This window comes from Boleophthalmus pectinirostris, unplaced genomic scaffold (assembly GCF_026225935.1).
Source record: "Boleophthalmus pectinirostris isolate CB_2022bp ecotype Guang Dong unplaced genomic scaffold, ASM2622593v1 HiC_scaffold_16, whole genome shotgun sequence".
NCBI classification, from domain to species: domain Eukaryota; kingdom Metazoa; phylum Chordata; class Actinopteri; order Gobiiformes; family Gobiidae; genus Boleophthalmus; species Boleophthalmus pectinirostris.
Window position 1 is genome coordinate 33,970,706 of NW_026571095.1, and position 15,125 is coordinate 33,985,830.

The following is a 15,125-nucleotide window of genomic DNA, read 5'->3' on the forward strand; positions in this document are numbered from 1 at the left end:
AAAAAAAAGTTCATGTACAAAGGGCCCTGATCAAAGAAACAAATCGAAATCATTCATAAAAGATACAAGAAACCTGGCCTCTTTTCATTCATCAAGTGAGTTACTTTTGGATTAAAAAAAAAAAAAAAAAAATATATATATATATATATATATGTATATATATATATATATATNATATGGTCTGAAGGACAGCACAGAGGCTCTGATCCTGGCTGCTCAGGAGCAGACCCTGGGCACTCGAGCAATAGAGGCCCAGATCTACCACACCAGACAAGACCCACGGTGTAGACTGTGCAAAGAGGCTCTTGAGACAGTCCAGCACATAACTGCAGGTGTAAGATGCTGCAGGGAAACAAACACGGAGTGACATAACCAAGAGGAGGGCAGAGTGTACAGAAACATCTGTGCAGAGTACGGGCTGGAGACTCCAGGATCAAGGTGGGAAACACCTCCAAAGGTTGTGGAGAATGACCGAGCCAAGATCCTGTGGGACTTCCAGATACAGACTGACAGAATGGTGATGGACCAATCAGAGATAGTGGTGGTGGACAAGAAACAGAGCAGAGCCCTGGTGGTACATCACAATACCAAGCAATGGTAATATCAGGAAAAAGGAACACGAGAAACTAGAGAAATACCAGAGGCTCAAGGAGGAGCTGGAGAGAGCCTGGAAATGAAGGCATCAGTGGTGCCTGTGGTGATCGGACACTCGGGGCTGTAACCCCCAAACTAGAAGAGACTACTGCAGATACTGGGAAAAACATCAGACATCTCAGTCCAGAAAAGTGCAGTACTGGGAACAGCAAAGATACTGCACAAAACTCTCAGGCTCCCAGGCCTCTGGTAGACGACCCGAGCTGAATGAGGGTGAGACCAACCACCGTGGAAGGTGACAAACACAGACACACACACACACATATAAAGGAAAACACACACCACATATTTTCATATATTTTTATATTTTGTAGAATATGAGGCATTCTGAAAAAAATGACAACCATTTAATATTTATATTCATTGACGAGAGAGTCATCTTTCATGTTAGAATAAGGCAGAGAACCAGAAATCCAGACTCTCAACCAGGCCTGTCACAACATCGTATACATTTGTTTTGTCATGGACCATTTTTTGCGGACATATTTTCATTTTGTGATCGTCTTACACGAGGACAACAATAAATTGCTGTAGAAGCACATATAAAGACCTTCTAGCTGTTTAGTCTGCAGTGTTCCAGGCCAACTCCTGCAGCAGACTTTTCCTTTCTGCTCACGCACACACAGTTCACAGGCGTCCATAGATGTTCTCAGGTGTCGAGGTGGGGTTTATCTGCGGTCCGTGCTGCCAGACTTCCTCTTCCCGGCGAGCAGGTGTTTGGGTTTGAGGTCAAACACGTGTCGGTCGGACTCGCCCTTCTTTCCCTGTCGGTTCATGCCCTTCTGAGAGTTCTTCATCATGGTCTTGGCCTTCTTCATCATCTGAGGTAAACACACAAAGGTTGTTTATTTTAAAGGGGAAACTAATTTGGCGTAGAGTGACAGATAAACAAGAAGAACCAACTCTCATGACATACTGCTGCACTGATTTTAGTGGAATCGTCCATTAAAAAGGAGAAAACTGTGCAATAAAAACAAGAACTGTAAGAATGTTTCTGTTTTTTTTAATAGGTGTGCAATGATATTCCCGTGTTGCCATTTATTTTGGTGGGAAAGGGAAACGGTTATCATGGCGTCCTCCCCAGATGCAGCAGGTGAACAGTTCCAAAGAAACTCACAGCTGAAATATTCTAACGGAGGAGGGTTTTATCTTTCAGTAACTTGTTTTTAATGAGAAAAAAAAACAAAAAACGGCTAACAACCGTTTTCGTGACTTAAACTATGATGCCGGACTTTTGCGCTGCATACGGACTAAACCAGGAGTAAAACAGGACTAAAACGGGACTAAAACGGGACGAAACCAGAACTGTACCAGGACTGAACCAGGACTAAGCCAGGACTAAGCCAGGACTAAGCCAGGACTAAGCCAGGACTAAGCCAGGACTAAGCCAGGACTAAGCCAGGACTAAACCAGAACTGACCCAGGTTTAAACCTTGAGTACACCTGGACTGAACCTGGACTGAACCTGGACTGAACCAGGACTGAACCAGGACTGAACCAGGACTGAACCAGAACTAAACCGCTCTGGTCCCGGTCCCCGTGCTAACTGGTCCCGATCTCAGTCCCGGGCCTGGAGCCAGCTAGTCCGGTCTCAGCCCCAGTCTCAGCCCCGGTCTCAGCCCCGGTCTCAGCCCCGGTCTCAGCCCCGGTCTCAGCCCCGGTCTCAGCCCCGGTCCTGGAGCCAACTAGTCCCGTCTCAGTCCCAGTCCTGGAGTCAACTAGTCCTGGTCTCAGTCTCGGTCTCAGGCTGTACATGGCGCAAAAGTCCGGCATCGCAGTTTAAGTCACAGAAACAGGAAACGTTATCAGTTTTTTCCATTTTTATTTAAACACAAAATCTAAACTAAAAAAACAAATCGTTATCGTTTTTTTTTTCATTTTGGTTTTGGAGACAAATAATGAAGAAAATGTTTTTTAGTTTTCTTATTTTCGGTTTTATTTTGAAAAACAAATTATATGCGGATTAAAAAAATGTTGAAAATATAATTTAGCAATAATTGAAAGCGTGATTTTAAATGTGATTCATTGCACAGACTTAACCTGACCCTCTTTAGGTCTAATAAAACCCTTGTGCTGTTTGAGTGTTTGCAGTGAGTTACCTTGGGATCTCTGAGTCCAGACTTGTCCCGTGGAGGTCTGGACGCGCTCTGGCTGCGGGTTCTGGAGGTGGGGGGAGCGGAGGCCTCGCGTTTGCGTTTCTTCACCAGACTGCGAGAGCGTCGGGCCTGCTGCGCGTAGTGACTCTGAAAAACAGACAGAAAACACACGAGGGTCACGCGCGGTCTTCTCATGAGATCAACTGGACTCACACGTGGAACTCTAAACGTACGTCGTCCTTATCGTCCATGTCCAGACCCAGAGAGCCCATCTCCTTCTCCAGCTGCTTCCTCTCCACCTGGAACAAGAGACACAAGGGACCGGGTCAGAGCTCAGGTTCATCTCTGGGCGCCTTGACGTAGACCAGAGTGAAGTCTACAAGTCTTATATAAATTAGTGTAGATTTCACTCTGTAATACAAAATTATGCTTCAAAAAATAACAAATCACTGATCATGTCTCACAATACATGCATCCCCTATTTCAGACTTCTGGTCATCGCACAATTCATACTGGGAAGGATCCTCTAAAAAAGTGAGCATCAAACCTTCATGTTTGTTTTCCCAGTGGGATGCGTCTATTGTCAAAGTCGATCTTTTCAAGTCTTTTGAACCATATCACTTTTGTTTTTGGTTCTGATATTGTCATATTTTAGTTTTGGGATTTGGACATCGTAATTGTGTGGTTGTTGTGTTGTTCCAACAGTGGAAAACGGGCTTCGGAAGTTTGCGAACTCCGTAAGTGCAAAAGTGAATCAGATGTGTGTGACTGCAAACCTCCGTTCAAACTGTTTCTCTTCCCAACGGAATTGAAAAATAGTGAAAGGTGAAGGCGATGGGCAGGACTGATCCACAGGAAGAACCAAAAAGGAAACCTTTGTCTGCCTAAGAAATCATCCCGAGTTTGCAGCGAACATTTTGTATGTGGAGCAACAACAAAACAAAATTATTTTTGTCAACTGATAGATACAAAAGACAAACAGACTGAGCTGCACTTTCTTGTTCGACTTTACAGCAACATCACGTCTCTTTGCAGTGGAAGGTGTTTCTTGGTGAACAGCTGGTGCCTTTCACTTTAGTGTTGACTCTTTAAATTTGTAAGTGAGGTTGAGCGAGGGATCAGGATTTTACTTTATTGGCGCTCCACATACAAAATGTTTGCAGAGAACTCGGGATGATTTCTTAGGCACTTTGGCCGCACGTGACCAACGTGACCTGACCCACAGTCCTACACGGGTCCATTTTTAGAGACCTGCACCTGCCCGGACCTGTTAACATTCCACCCATTACCGCCCGTGCCCGTGATAACCCAGGAGTAACCCAGGACCAAGGTGCGCCCGAACAGACCTTCGGGTGACCGCAGGCGAAAGGACCGGCGTCGAGCTCTGCACCGCACAGAGTTAAGAGCGGCCGTCGCCCGATCGCGCTTTGCGGACACCTGCTCCACGTGCTCAAGCACAGTGACAGCTGGAGAGATGCAGTGACGCTTGTTCCAAAGCCAAATGTTACTTCTCCCACACTACACACGATATATCCACAAGACAACCAACGTACATGTGCCTCTACAAAAAGTGCATAATCGGAGAGAGTTTTCAGTTCCGCTGGAAATATTTATAACTCCGGGGGATGGGGGGTGCGATATCATTGCATACCGCGCTGTTGAGCCGCTATACTGCACTGTAGGAAAAAATCCCTAACCCTGACAGTCCTACTCTGTCCTACAGACTCAAGTCATTTCACACAAGGGTTTTGGTCCTGAGCCGAGTTGCAACAAACACAAACACCAGGGCCTAATCGTGCCAGATTCCACTGGAAGGCAGTGCCTCCAGTGGACAACTTGGGACACCTAAAAAGGGCTTGTATAGGCTTTTGCACTAGGCTCTCCGTCTTATGGACATGTGGGATATGTTTTACCTCGGGGACAGTGCGGGGACAATGTTGGGACAGTGCAGGGGCATGTTTCACCTTGGTGGCTGTGCGGGGCATGCGGGGCCCGTGCTTGTCCTTCTCCTTGGACTCCAGGACCATCAACTGTTTCTTGTCTTTGATCTGCTTGGCCAGGACGCGGATCTCCTGCATTTCCTCGTCCTCACTGTCCTCGTCCGAGTCGTACTCTCCGGCGCGCTCTCGCAGCTCCTCCTCCCGCTCCAGATCCTCCAGTTTCTGAACAAAACAGCACAAGAACGACCGTCTTAATTAGATATTGTACATTTTAATCTTGTATAATATTCCACTAAAGCTCAAGAACTAAGTGAGCATCTCCAGAATCGTACCTTCATGATATCTGGGTCGATGTAGTCTGCGATGTTGTGTCCCTCCCACACCTCGGGGATCTTGTCCTGCTTCTCCTCGCTGTTCATCAGGTCCCAGTACTCTGCGCAACAGAAGGGAGGTCAGAGGTCACGAGAAACCAACGACCAAGGCAATGGAAAACAAGACTCAAACTACTATGACCTCAACCACGTGATATAAGACAAAAACAGGAGGAAATAAAGTTAACGGACCACCCTCTCTGACGTTTTTAGAATAGTCCACACCGCCTGGTTCAGATTTTAACATTTGCCCCCATTCGGCAAAATAAAAACATTTCTGAAGTCTGTAGACAGCTCAGACCAATGGCTGTTTTATACCGAGGAATACTAGCCAATATCTTAACTTATAGCTCGACTTTGTATGCTTCCCTAATCTATGCAGGATTTGTGACTGTTGTGGGCCTAAATTTTTGGTGCATTGTTCTCCAGCAGAATGTTAGATTTAAACAGGGGGCATTGATTAATTACCCATACAACATATTTAGATCGCAATGTTTATTATTTTTAAAAAGCTCTATTCGCTGAAAACAACATACTGACATGTTTTACAAGTTTCATTTTTAAAGTCAAGCGACAAGGTCTGGGGAGAGTTCACAAAATTACTCAAACATGCATAGACGACACCTTCAACCTCTTCAGATATGTTTTTGAAGAGGGAACACATAGACACAGACACGTTTATTATGTGATCCGTGTTATATGTGCTCATTTTGGAATAGTCTAACCCTGGGGTCTTCAACGTTTTTCAGACCAGGGACCCCCAAACTGATGAAGAGCTAGAGCGGGGACCCCCTACTATATATATATGGCATATAATTGTTTTTTTTTTATATTAAATTGGGCCTAGTGTCATGTATAAACAGCTACTCTGTTATTGTAGATTCAACACCAGAGGGTATTTCATCAAACTCAATTAACAAGTACATTCTTAATCCTGAGCTGAAACTATCTCCATGTCCAGCTTAAGCCTCAAACCGGTCAAAGACAGAAATAAACCTGAGTCTGACCAAAGCTAATTCAGCCCTGAAGTTTAAGCTGCTCTTTGCGCTCAAGGTGACTCCAACAAGGCCAGAGCAACGACATCACAGAAAATGTTATTAGGTTCTTTTATTCAGACCTAGAGTGTCATTTCATACCTGACAGTTTCGACTGCTCACTAACGTCTTCCTCAGAGTCACGTGATGTTGCTGTGACGTGTCTGGTCAGCTGATTTAAACAAGTTTATATCTCTATATGTGTCAATATCAACACACCAGTGAAACCGTACAGAAAACTCAGACAACTACCCGTCCACCCGAAAGACAAAATAGAACCGGAGCATAAATGTAATGTAATATACGAAATACCCTGCATGTCCTGCAATAAAACATACATCGGGGAAACGGGGAGGGCGTTCAGTACACGAAAAAAAGGAACATAGAACAGAATGCGAGAAGGAAACAGCGAAGGCGAAACACGAGCAACAAAAACACAAAGCAGAACAGGAACAACTCAAATCGGCCATTTCTGACCATTGTAAAAGACAGAACCACGTTATGGATTGGGATGGAGCAAACATCATTGGGACAGAGGAAAACAAACATCGCCGCTGGATTAAAGAAGCAATCGAAATACAGAAACGTGCCCACAGGACTGTAAACCGGGACGAGGGGGCTTTTACACTCTCACACACCTGGGATGCTGTCCCGAGGAAGTCGGACTGCAGATGGCGCTGTCGTCCTGCCTCCACCGGTAGGAAGACAGCGCCAAAATCTGTTTAAATCAGCTGACCAGACACGTTCACAGCAACATCACGTGACTCTGAGGAAGACGCTAGTGAGCAGTCGAAACTGTCAGGTATGAAATAACACTCTAGGTCTGAAAAAAAGAACCTAATAACACAGAATATTGGAAGATCAAATGAATCTCATTGGACTATCACAGAAAATGGGCTCAAACTGTGACTTTTTTAATGATCAGATCAGATTAAACGAGAGAGGAGCCACAGCGCACGGACAAGAGCTTGATTAGGGCCATGGAACTTTTCTCGTCATTCTGACCTGAGGACCGAGAGGAAAGACGTGACTCCCCCCTCCTCTCCTGTTCGCTCTCTGGACAGAGGAGTAGCCTGACCCCCTTCCCGATGCGCGGTAGTACGCTGTGTGTAAAAGTTAAGCCGTAACGGAAGTCTTCACATGTACCTTAACAAGAAACAATAAAATCTGCGCCGACATGTTTGCAGTTTGACAGGGAGTGAGAGACGAGGGAATGAAGAGAGAGAGAGACGTGATGAAGGAGTGAATAGACAGAACCCACTGAAAACTAGTTCATCCTTCAAAAATGACGTATAAAAAAAAAAAAAAAAAGACTTCGTGACCCCCCCTGCAGTACCAAACAGACAGAGGGAAACTTACTCTGCAGATCCAGAACGTAGTCGTCTCCCATCTCCAGCTCCAAGTCGCGCTCCTGCAAAATCACAAAAACATGCACTTTCATGAAGAAACACAAACTGTCTACATCTCCTAAAAGAGCCCTGCCACAAATCCTGTCACATGTGAAACTGTAGAGGAGTGAACATGACCACAGGCAGAGAGCAGAAGAAGCCTGAGCCAGGTTTGGTCATACAACACAAAGTTATTTAAACTGAAGTGAAAACCAGCGCAGGTCAGGATGTAGAAAGAGTCTGTACCGTTTTGCGTTTGGGTTGGTCCACCTCCATGGCCTTCTTCCTCTGGAGCGCCCCCTCTGGGATGAACGGAGGTCTTTCCTGAAAAAATAGGCCTCAGCTTTAGAGAGCATATTTGACACAAGACTGAAATATCAAAATGAACTAATAAACGGAATTTTAGAACAGTGATTTTGATTCCAATATCTAGTGCAGTTCTTGTGGGGCCTGACCTTCTCGTCCCTCTTGTTGGGCATGGCCAGGTGCAGGCGGTTCAGCACGTCATGGACCTTCTTCGTCTTCATCTTTGCGTCGACTCGGTGAGCCAGGAGCCGGTCACACGCCTGTGGTCAGCGACACAACCACGACAAAGTTACAGAAACCAGATTGTGGATCCATGGAGGAAGTGAGAAGGTTCTGACAATAGATTCAGTAGGAAATAATTCAGAATAAAGTGAAAGTGGGTCACCTCAGTCTTGACCTGCATGACGCCCTCTTCTGTCAGAGTGCTGCTCTCGATCACAGGAATCCCATCAGACACCAGGTCAGAAAAGATTTTCTGTTCAAACAAAACTAATTAATAAGTACACATTTGGTGACGATTTATGACCGGCTCTTCAGAATCAAACCAAGACTTTTCACTGACAAAAACCAGAAGTTTACTTCATATCAAGCCATGTGACTGACCTGGTTTTCCTCTGTCAGCTCACTGATCTTCTTCACATCACATTTGTTGGCCACAACAATGAGAGGCTGAAAATACAAATTCCATTAAAAAAGAAGTGTCATACAAACCCCACTATTCCTTTTCACATTTTAAAGCAGGGGCCACCAAACTTTTTTCTCTGGCTGTCACATTATTGCTCCTAACTGTGATGGGAGCCGGGGTTGGGTTGGCCGTATAACAGTATGACCCAGACCAAAATGACACCAGCAGGCCTCAGCGTGTAGAAGAAATTACACAATACAATATCAGCACATAATTCCTGGCACATATTTGTTTATCTTTACTGGTGGTTTGCAAAAGTAGTAAGTACTTTGTTTGTTTTAATTTGAAATATCACAGATATTCCATTTATTGCACTATCTGCACTACAGAACTTTGTGCGTGACTGTCTCTTTTTGAGCTTGTCAGGTGATGAAAATTTGGTGGCACATATAAATACGTCATATAATTATTTAAATATACATTCATATTATTATATATACATATAAATACATAAACATATAGTTTTTTTTATTTAAAAAAATACAAGATGCACATGTGTTATTAAACAGACCATGACAAATCTTGAGGATTGCCTCACAGGGCCAGTTCAAGTAGTGGGGGGAGAGGGGCTGGGGACCGGTCAAAGGGGTGTGGCGGGCCGGAGTTGACCCACGGGCCTTAGTTTGCTGACCCCTGTTTTAAAGGAACTGTGTCAACTTTTGATTTTAGATTTCATAAACATGAGCTGTGTCCCTAGATATGAGTTTACATGGCACAAATCAAACACAGCTTTTACTGAGAACAATCTAAAGCTGTTGATTCATTCTTAGTTACAAAAACAATATAATGTCCAATTATTATTATTATTTGTGTTACAATTAGGCCGATTACCCAATCAGAAAACAGAATGAGCCTCACATGAGTCTCATTTAGGTTGCACTGCTGAAATACAGTAGGTTTAAACCTATAAGGACTCTGATCTGAACGGTCACTCCCTAAACCCCATCCATAAATCCTCTGCAGCTCAGGGAGGGAATTCTGGAGGTTCTGAGCTTTAACACAGGCCAGAGAATGAGGAAACTAGTATATATACTCTATCTGCAGACAATGGCACTTGGAACACAGGTTCAGGTGTAACTGTAATACCTTTTATAAAACAGTAAGAGCACAGGATACATGCTGTTCTTTTGTGTTCCATGCGTAAAGTGTGTGAAAGTGATCACTTAGTTTTGATGTGGGTTTGTACCTTGTTGGCAAAGAGCGGGCGGATGTTGTTGAAGAGCTCCACCTGCTGGCTGAGTGTGTGTCCGCACTGCTCGGACAGATCCATCACGTAGAGCACAGCGGCGCGCAGGTGAGCCAGGGCAGTGATGGCCTGCATCTCGATGGTGTTCCTCTCCTCCAGAGGGTGGTCCAGGATCCCCGGGGTGTCCACTACCTGAACACACAGAGGACACGCACAAACAAACATCACAAACATTCTCCTCGTGCTGGGGGAGTTAGACATGGTGCAGAGACGGTGAAGTTACCTGCCAGCGCAGATATCTGTAGTCCATGTGACCTACAAAAAGAGACTTAGTGGTGAAGGCGTACGGCTGCACATCCACATCTGCCCTGGTCACCTGCAAAACACACAGATGTTCACATTCACAGTGTTAACACTTTTTTTCACTGACAAAATGTCATAACTTTTCCATGACTTTTTCATGACTTTACGGCACCTGCATGTGTAGAATTGGTCAGACTTTGTCAGACTTTTAGGGCTAAATATGAAATGTTAACTCTTTCCACTCACCTTATGGTTTGGGATTATAGTTTTTTAACATTCAAAATCCTGTCAGTGCATTTACTGTTGTCTCTTTTCAACAAAAGGTGCATAAGTTTGGAAATAATGATAACAGCCTCATGAGAACTTAACAGAACACTGGAGTTGTGTGAAAGAGATACTAAAATTCCATGACATTTCCAGGACTGGAAAATGACATTTTCAATTTCGATGACTTTTCCAGGATTTCCATGACTGTGGGAACCCTGCATTCAAATGAACAGTCAGCTTTCAACTTTTGCTTAGTAGATTGGCAATTCCAGACATCCTAGTGAAGGTGTATGGAGTTTAAAGGTTGTATAGAGGATTTTCCAAGGAACGAGAAATCCAGCGACTGTTTGTCCTTTTCAAATGTGCGCAGCGTGAAACCCCCCCCCCCCAACCTGTCAGCTCACAGATAACGAGGCAGTGTCGTTATCTATTGGCAAATGTTTAGCCCCACCACGTCCAGAGTTGATGAATTTTTATTCTCTTTTTTTTGGTCATCATAATTACAAGGCTACTGCACCTCTATAATCTATCATTGACAACTTGAAACAAAAAAAAACAAAAAAATCCTCCATACAACCTTTAAGAATAATTTAAAGGTCCTGTTGGTGCGTCACTCGTGGTCATACTTGGTCTCGTATCTGTTTTTGTTCTGTGGTGTTTGTTTATGTTGTGTTGTCCTGTTTTTTGATGAAGCATGTTACCCGCTGTCCCAAGACAAATTTCTCCCATGGGACACAATAAAGGATTATCTTATGTTAACACGGTATGCGGAGACACTGGTGTGGTTGTCTTTTAAAAACGTAAATGTTTATCATTTTGTTTTGTCACTCTCCTTCTCCGTTTTAAAAATGGGCCATGAGTTCGGAATAAAGATGAACTGAACTGAAGTATGTGCACAGCAAATAAATACATGCAAAAGGCACATTCATCTGTACAAACCTTTATTCATTTAAGGCTGCTAGAATGGAGCGTTTTCATTATAATTTTCCCTTTAATACTTTGATAAATGTCTTTATTGTGTTTGTACTTTATCTAATACCCATGTTCGACCAAACTAACGTAAACTAATAAGATAAAGGTAATAAATTCTTCTTATTAAGTCCACAAAAACATCAGCGTGTAAGTTTAAACACTGAAATCAATTAATATTCAGGCTCTGTTTTTACTTATTTTTAATCAGAATTTTGATCTGGCCGCCGCGTTTCCCGTGGCAACAGGACCCATGTTTTATCTCGACCTTAAAACCTATCAGAGAGTGCATTTGCAATTTCCTCACAATCTGATACGAGAGCCCCGCGATCGGACCACATTTAAAGTCACCTACAGGGAACAAGTCTGCAGGTTCTGTCCTTGTGGGAAAACGTTCAAGGATAATAATTAAATATCCAAGTCTCACGATACGATATTGTCACGGTATGAACCTCACGTTATGATATTTATTGCGATATCGTGGGAAAGAGCACAATTAGGGATGTAACAATATCCAAATCTCTCGGTACGATATTTATTGCGATATTTTGTGGAGATTTTTTCCTCTTAAAACGCCTTGACAAGACTTAATCCAAAGAACTAAGACTTAAAAGTGTCAGAACTGTTATTTCTTCTTGTAGTCTGCACTGAAATGGAGCAAAGGATCATGGTCTATGTAGTTCCCTCTGTCTTTTTTTTTAGCTACGGCTGCGCCATAACTCTTAATTTAAGCAAAGAAACTTGTAATTCGATATATTGTGATGGTCCACGATATTATTATGAGACTTTTGACGATATGATATCACGATATTTTGGTTACTGTTGCACCTCTAATAATATTTAGACTCAATCTGGGCTAAAACAAATGGGAATTGGGGGGCACACAGTGTGATGTTACTGGCGTTATATTGGGTTATATTATTAAAAGTGAAATCCAGAATCATTTTGGGCCAATTCAAGTATAAAACTAATAAAATTATCTTGCAAGTCGTGGCTTGGACTCGAGTCAGATTTGAGTCACTTTTTGCAGGGACTTAAGACTTGATAAAATGGACTAGGACTTCGGAACTCGAAGGTCAATGACTTCGGACTTGAGCAATGTGACTTGAAAAGGCTTGATTCTCCTAAAAAATTATGTTTTTAGTTGATAAGTTGATAAATGTGGTACTTAATTTTAAAGGAAAAAACAGAAACATGTCGCTCCTACTTCTGTTTGTTACTTTGGATGGAAATTAAGTACTGTGATGTGGTATCCTCAAAAGTACTACAGTAGTCTTTGAACAGAAAATTACCGCTACTGGAAAATGTAGGAATGGGCAAAGTACAAACCTGAGGCACTCCGACTGAATATATTAAAAGTCCTTTACTTTGCCGCTCTTTTAACCCTGTTAGAGCACCTGCACTGTTGTTTTTTACTCTTTTAAGACCCAGTGAATCTCTCTACCTTTTTTTTCATCTGTACTACGGTAATTTACAGTACAATGCAGTATTATCCAGTACAATACAGTAAAACAGGGAACAACATAAAACATGATCCTTCCATTTCAGTGCAGAGTACATGACAAAATAACTGTTATTAAGCACTTTTAAATCTGAATTCTTTCTATTCTGACCATAATCATTTAAAGACATTTAACACCAAAGACATTTAAAAAGGAAACATGAGCATTTCTACAACTCTTATACAAATATATTACAACTTTTTAAGTACAGTTTAGAGTAAAAATCATATAAACTGCAAAAATCTAAGCTGTACTTGGTTCTTTGGTTTAAAGACTTGAAATGACTTGAAGCTCAAAGCAGACGACTTGGACTTGACTTGGACTTATGGACCAGTGACTCGAGACTCGACTTGGACTTGACTTGGACTTATGGACCAGTGACTCGAGGACTGACTTGGACTTATGGACAGTGACTCGAGACTCGACTTGGACTTGACTTGGACTTATGGACCAGTGACTCGAGACTCTTGACTTGGACTTATGGACCAGTGACTCGAGACTCGACTTGGACTTGACTTGGACTTATGGACCAGTGACTCGAGACTCAACTTGGACTTGCCTGGATTTGACTTGGGACTTGAGGTCAAAGACTTGAGACTTACTTGAGACTTGCAAAACAACGCCTTGGTCCCACCTCTGCTGCTTTAAGACTTTTTGTTCAAAAGCGTGGAGCCCGTGTGCGTCTGAACAGAATGACAGAGCACTGAATGACTGAGTATTGTTTGTGTTGTGTCATGAAGACGTGACCCTGTGGCCCCACATGGCTGACATGTCTGACATGTCTGAGCTCTGGCCCTCAGAATGCCCCGCGCACGTCCACAGAGGAGCCATTGTCCCGCACACAGAGCCACACTGGGCCGCGGAGTCCTTCAGGCACAGTGCAAATGTAGGCTAATGCAACACAACAGGGGCAGGGTAATTCTGCACCAGCTCACAGACACTGGTGCATGGTCACGTGCTGCTATAACGACACATTTCTGACATTTAGACATTGACGTGTAATTGTCGGAGTAGCGGCATGAACATTATTTTTCAAGCTTCCCAATACTCTGACATTTTTTTCATTTTCATTGTCGAACTTTTATTTTTCGAACAATCCGCTTTTCCGAACTAAATTATATTAAGGTGATATCCTATCATCAGAGCTGCAGCCTGCCATCAGGGCGCCCTACACACAGATGGAGAGGGGGAGGGATCTGTGCCAGCACCAGAGAGGAGCAGGCGGTGATTCCGGAGACGCCTGTGACGAACATTCGTTTTTGCGAGGATTCATGTGGTGCCCCCGCAAACACCTACATACATACCTAACTAACTATCTAACTATAGGTAACATGCTACCTACCTACTCGGGTTGGGCAGTATCCAAATTTTTATACTATTAAACTTTCTCAGGATTTAACCGGAGCATATGTTTACATTACAGTATTACCAAAATGTTTTAGTACGACTTTAATAAGCTACGAAGCCACACTGCTGTACAGTCTATGCCTATGACCTGAAGATTTATAATTTCTATAAAGTTTCACATGAACCATCTCCAACACGACACACACACACAGAACAGACTCACCATTAGCAGCACATCCTCTGTCAGAGAAAGAACACTCCACAGAAAGAAAAATTCCACTGAGTCGTGTCCTTTAGTCTGACAGAAGCTGAAACCACATCAGCACACAAAGAGCGAGCGGTTTTTTAGCAGAGCTTTATAGTTTATGCACATGAGCCATGTGGTTTTAAGATTTGTTTCTGTAAAATCTCAACAAATGTGGCCTGAAGCCAAAATGCTGCCAAACTGCAGAAGTACTAGTATTTTTTATTATTTTTTTGGACCAACTCGCTTGCGGCCAAGACTTGCCGTCTTGTCTTGGTCTCTCTTATGAGCATCATGTGGCAACAGAACAAAACTAATCAAACGTCATCTCCCCACGCAGTTAAAAAAAACATTATAGACACTGTTAGTTTTAAATCATGATAACATTAAATTGAAAATACAACCACACATTCATTTGTGCTGAGCAAACAAACTTAGGTATCAACAAATTATAATATTATATCAGGTCCTTATGCGCTGCAGATTTTTTAAATGACAATAATGAAACTGATACCGTTGCTTCTGTTTGAGACCGCGGGACAACGTAATACCGTATTAACACCCAATCCTACTACCTAATAAATCCATCTGCTGCATTTAGCTCCATGGGCAGCATCCTAAATATGCACAGAGACTAGAGCATGGAAACATGACCAAAGTCCGACGGTTGGTCGGACACGGACACATCAGTGCGTCAGTTGTTTCCTGTCAGTAAAACCACTCGCTCTGAGACTCTTAATTGTTCAAAGATCAGAGCACTGCACTTCTAGTTTAGATACAAGTCAAAACTGTGTCATTATTATTTGTCAAATGCGGTATAATATTTAAGATAC

General features: G+C 43.0%; 1 protein-coding gene across 1 annotated transcript; it reads right to left on the minus strand.

The window, feature by feature from the left end:
- Positions 1 to 940: 940 nt before the first annotated feature.
- On the minus strand, positions 941 to 10,085 carry LOC129408297 (GTP-binding protein 4-like). Its single transcript, XM_055151469.1, has 12 exons — positions 9,944 to 10,085; positions 9,661 to 9,852; positions 8,393 to 8,458; positions 8,175 to 8,264; positions 7,939 to 8,049; positions 7,730 to 7,807; positions 7,455 to 7,506; positions 5,023 to 5,123; positions 4,715 to 4,912; positions 2,984 to 3,049; positions 2,754 to 2,897; positions 941 to 1,475 (listed from the first exon to the last, which is right to left on the minus strand). Exons 1-12 carry the CDS (start codon positions 9,968 to 9,970, stop codon positions 1,323 to 1,325), a joined length of 1,278 nt encoding a protein of 425 aa, XP_055007444.1. The 5' UTR covers positions 9,971 to 10,085; the 3' UTR covers positions 941 to 1,322.
- Between the last annotated feature and the right edge of the window lie 5,040 nt (positions 10,086 to 15,125).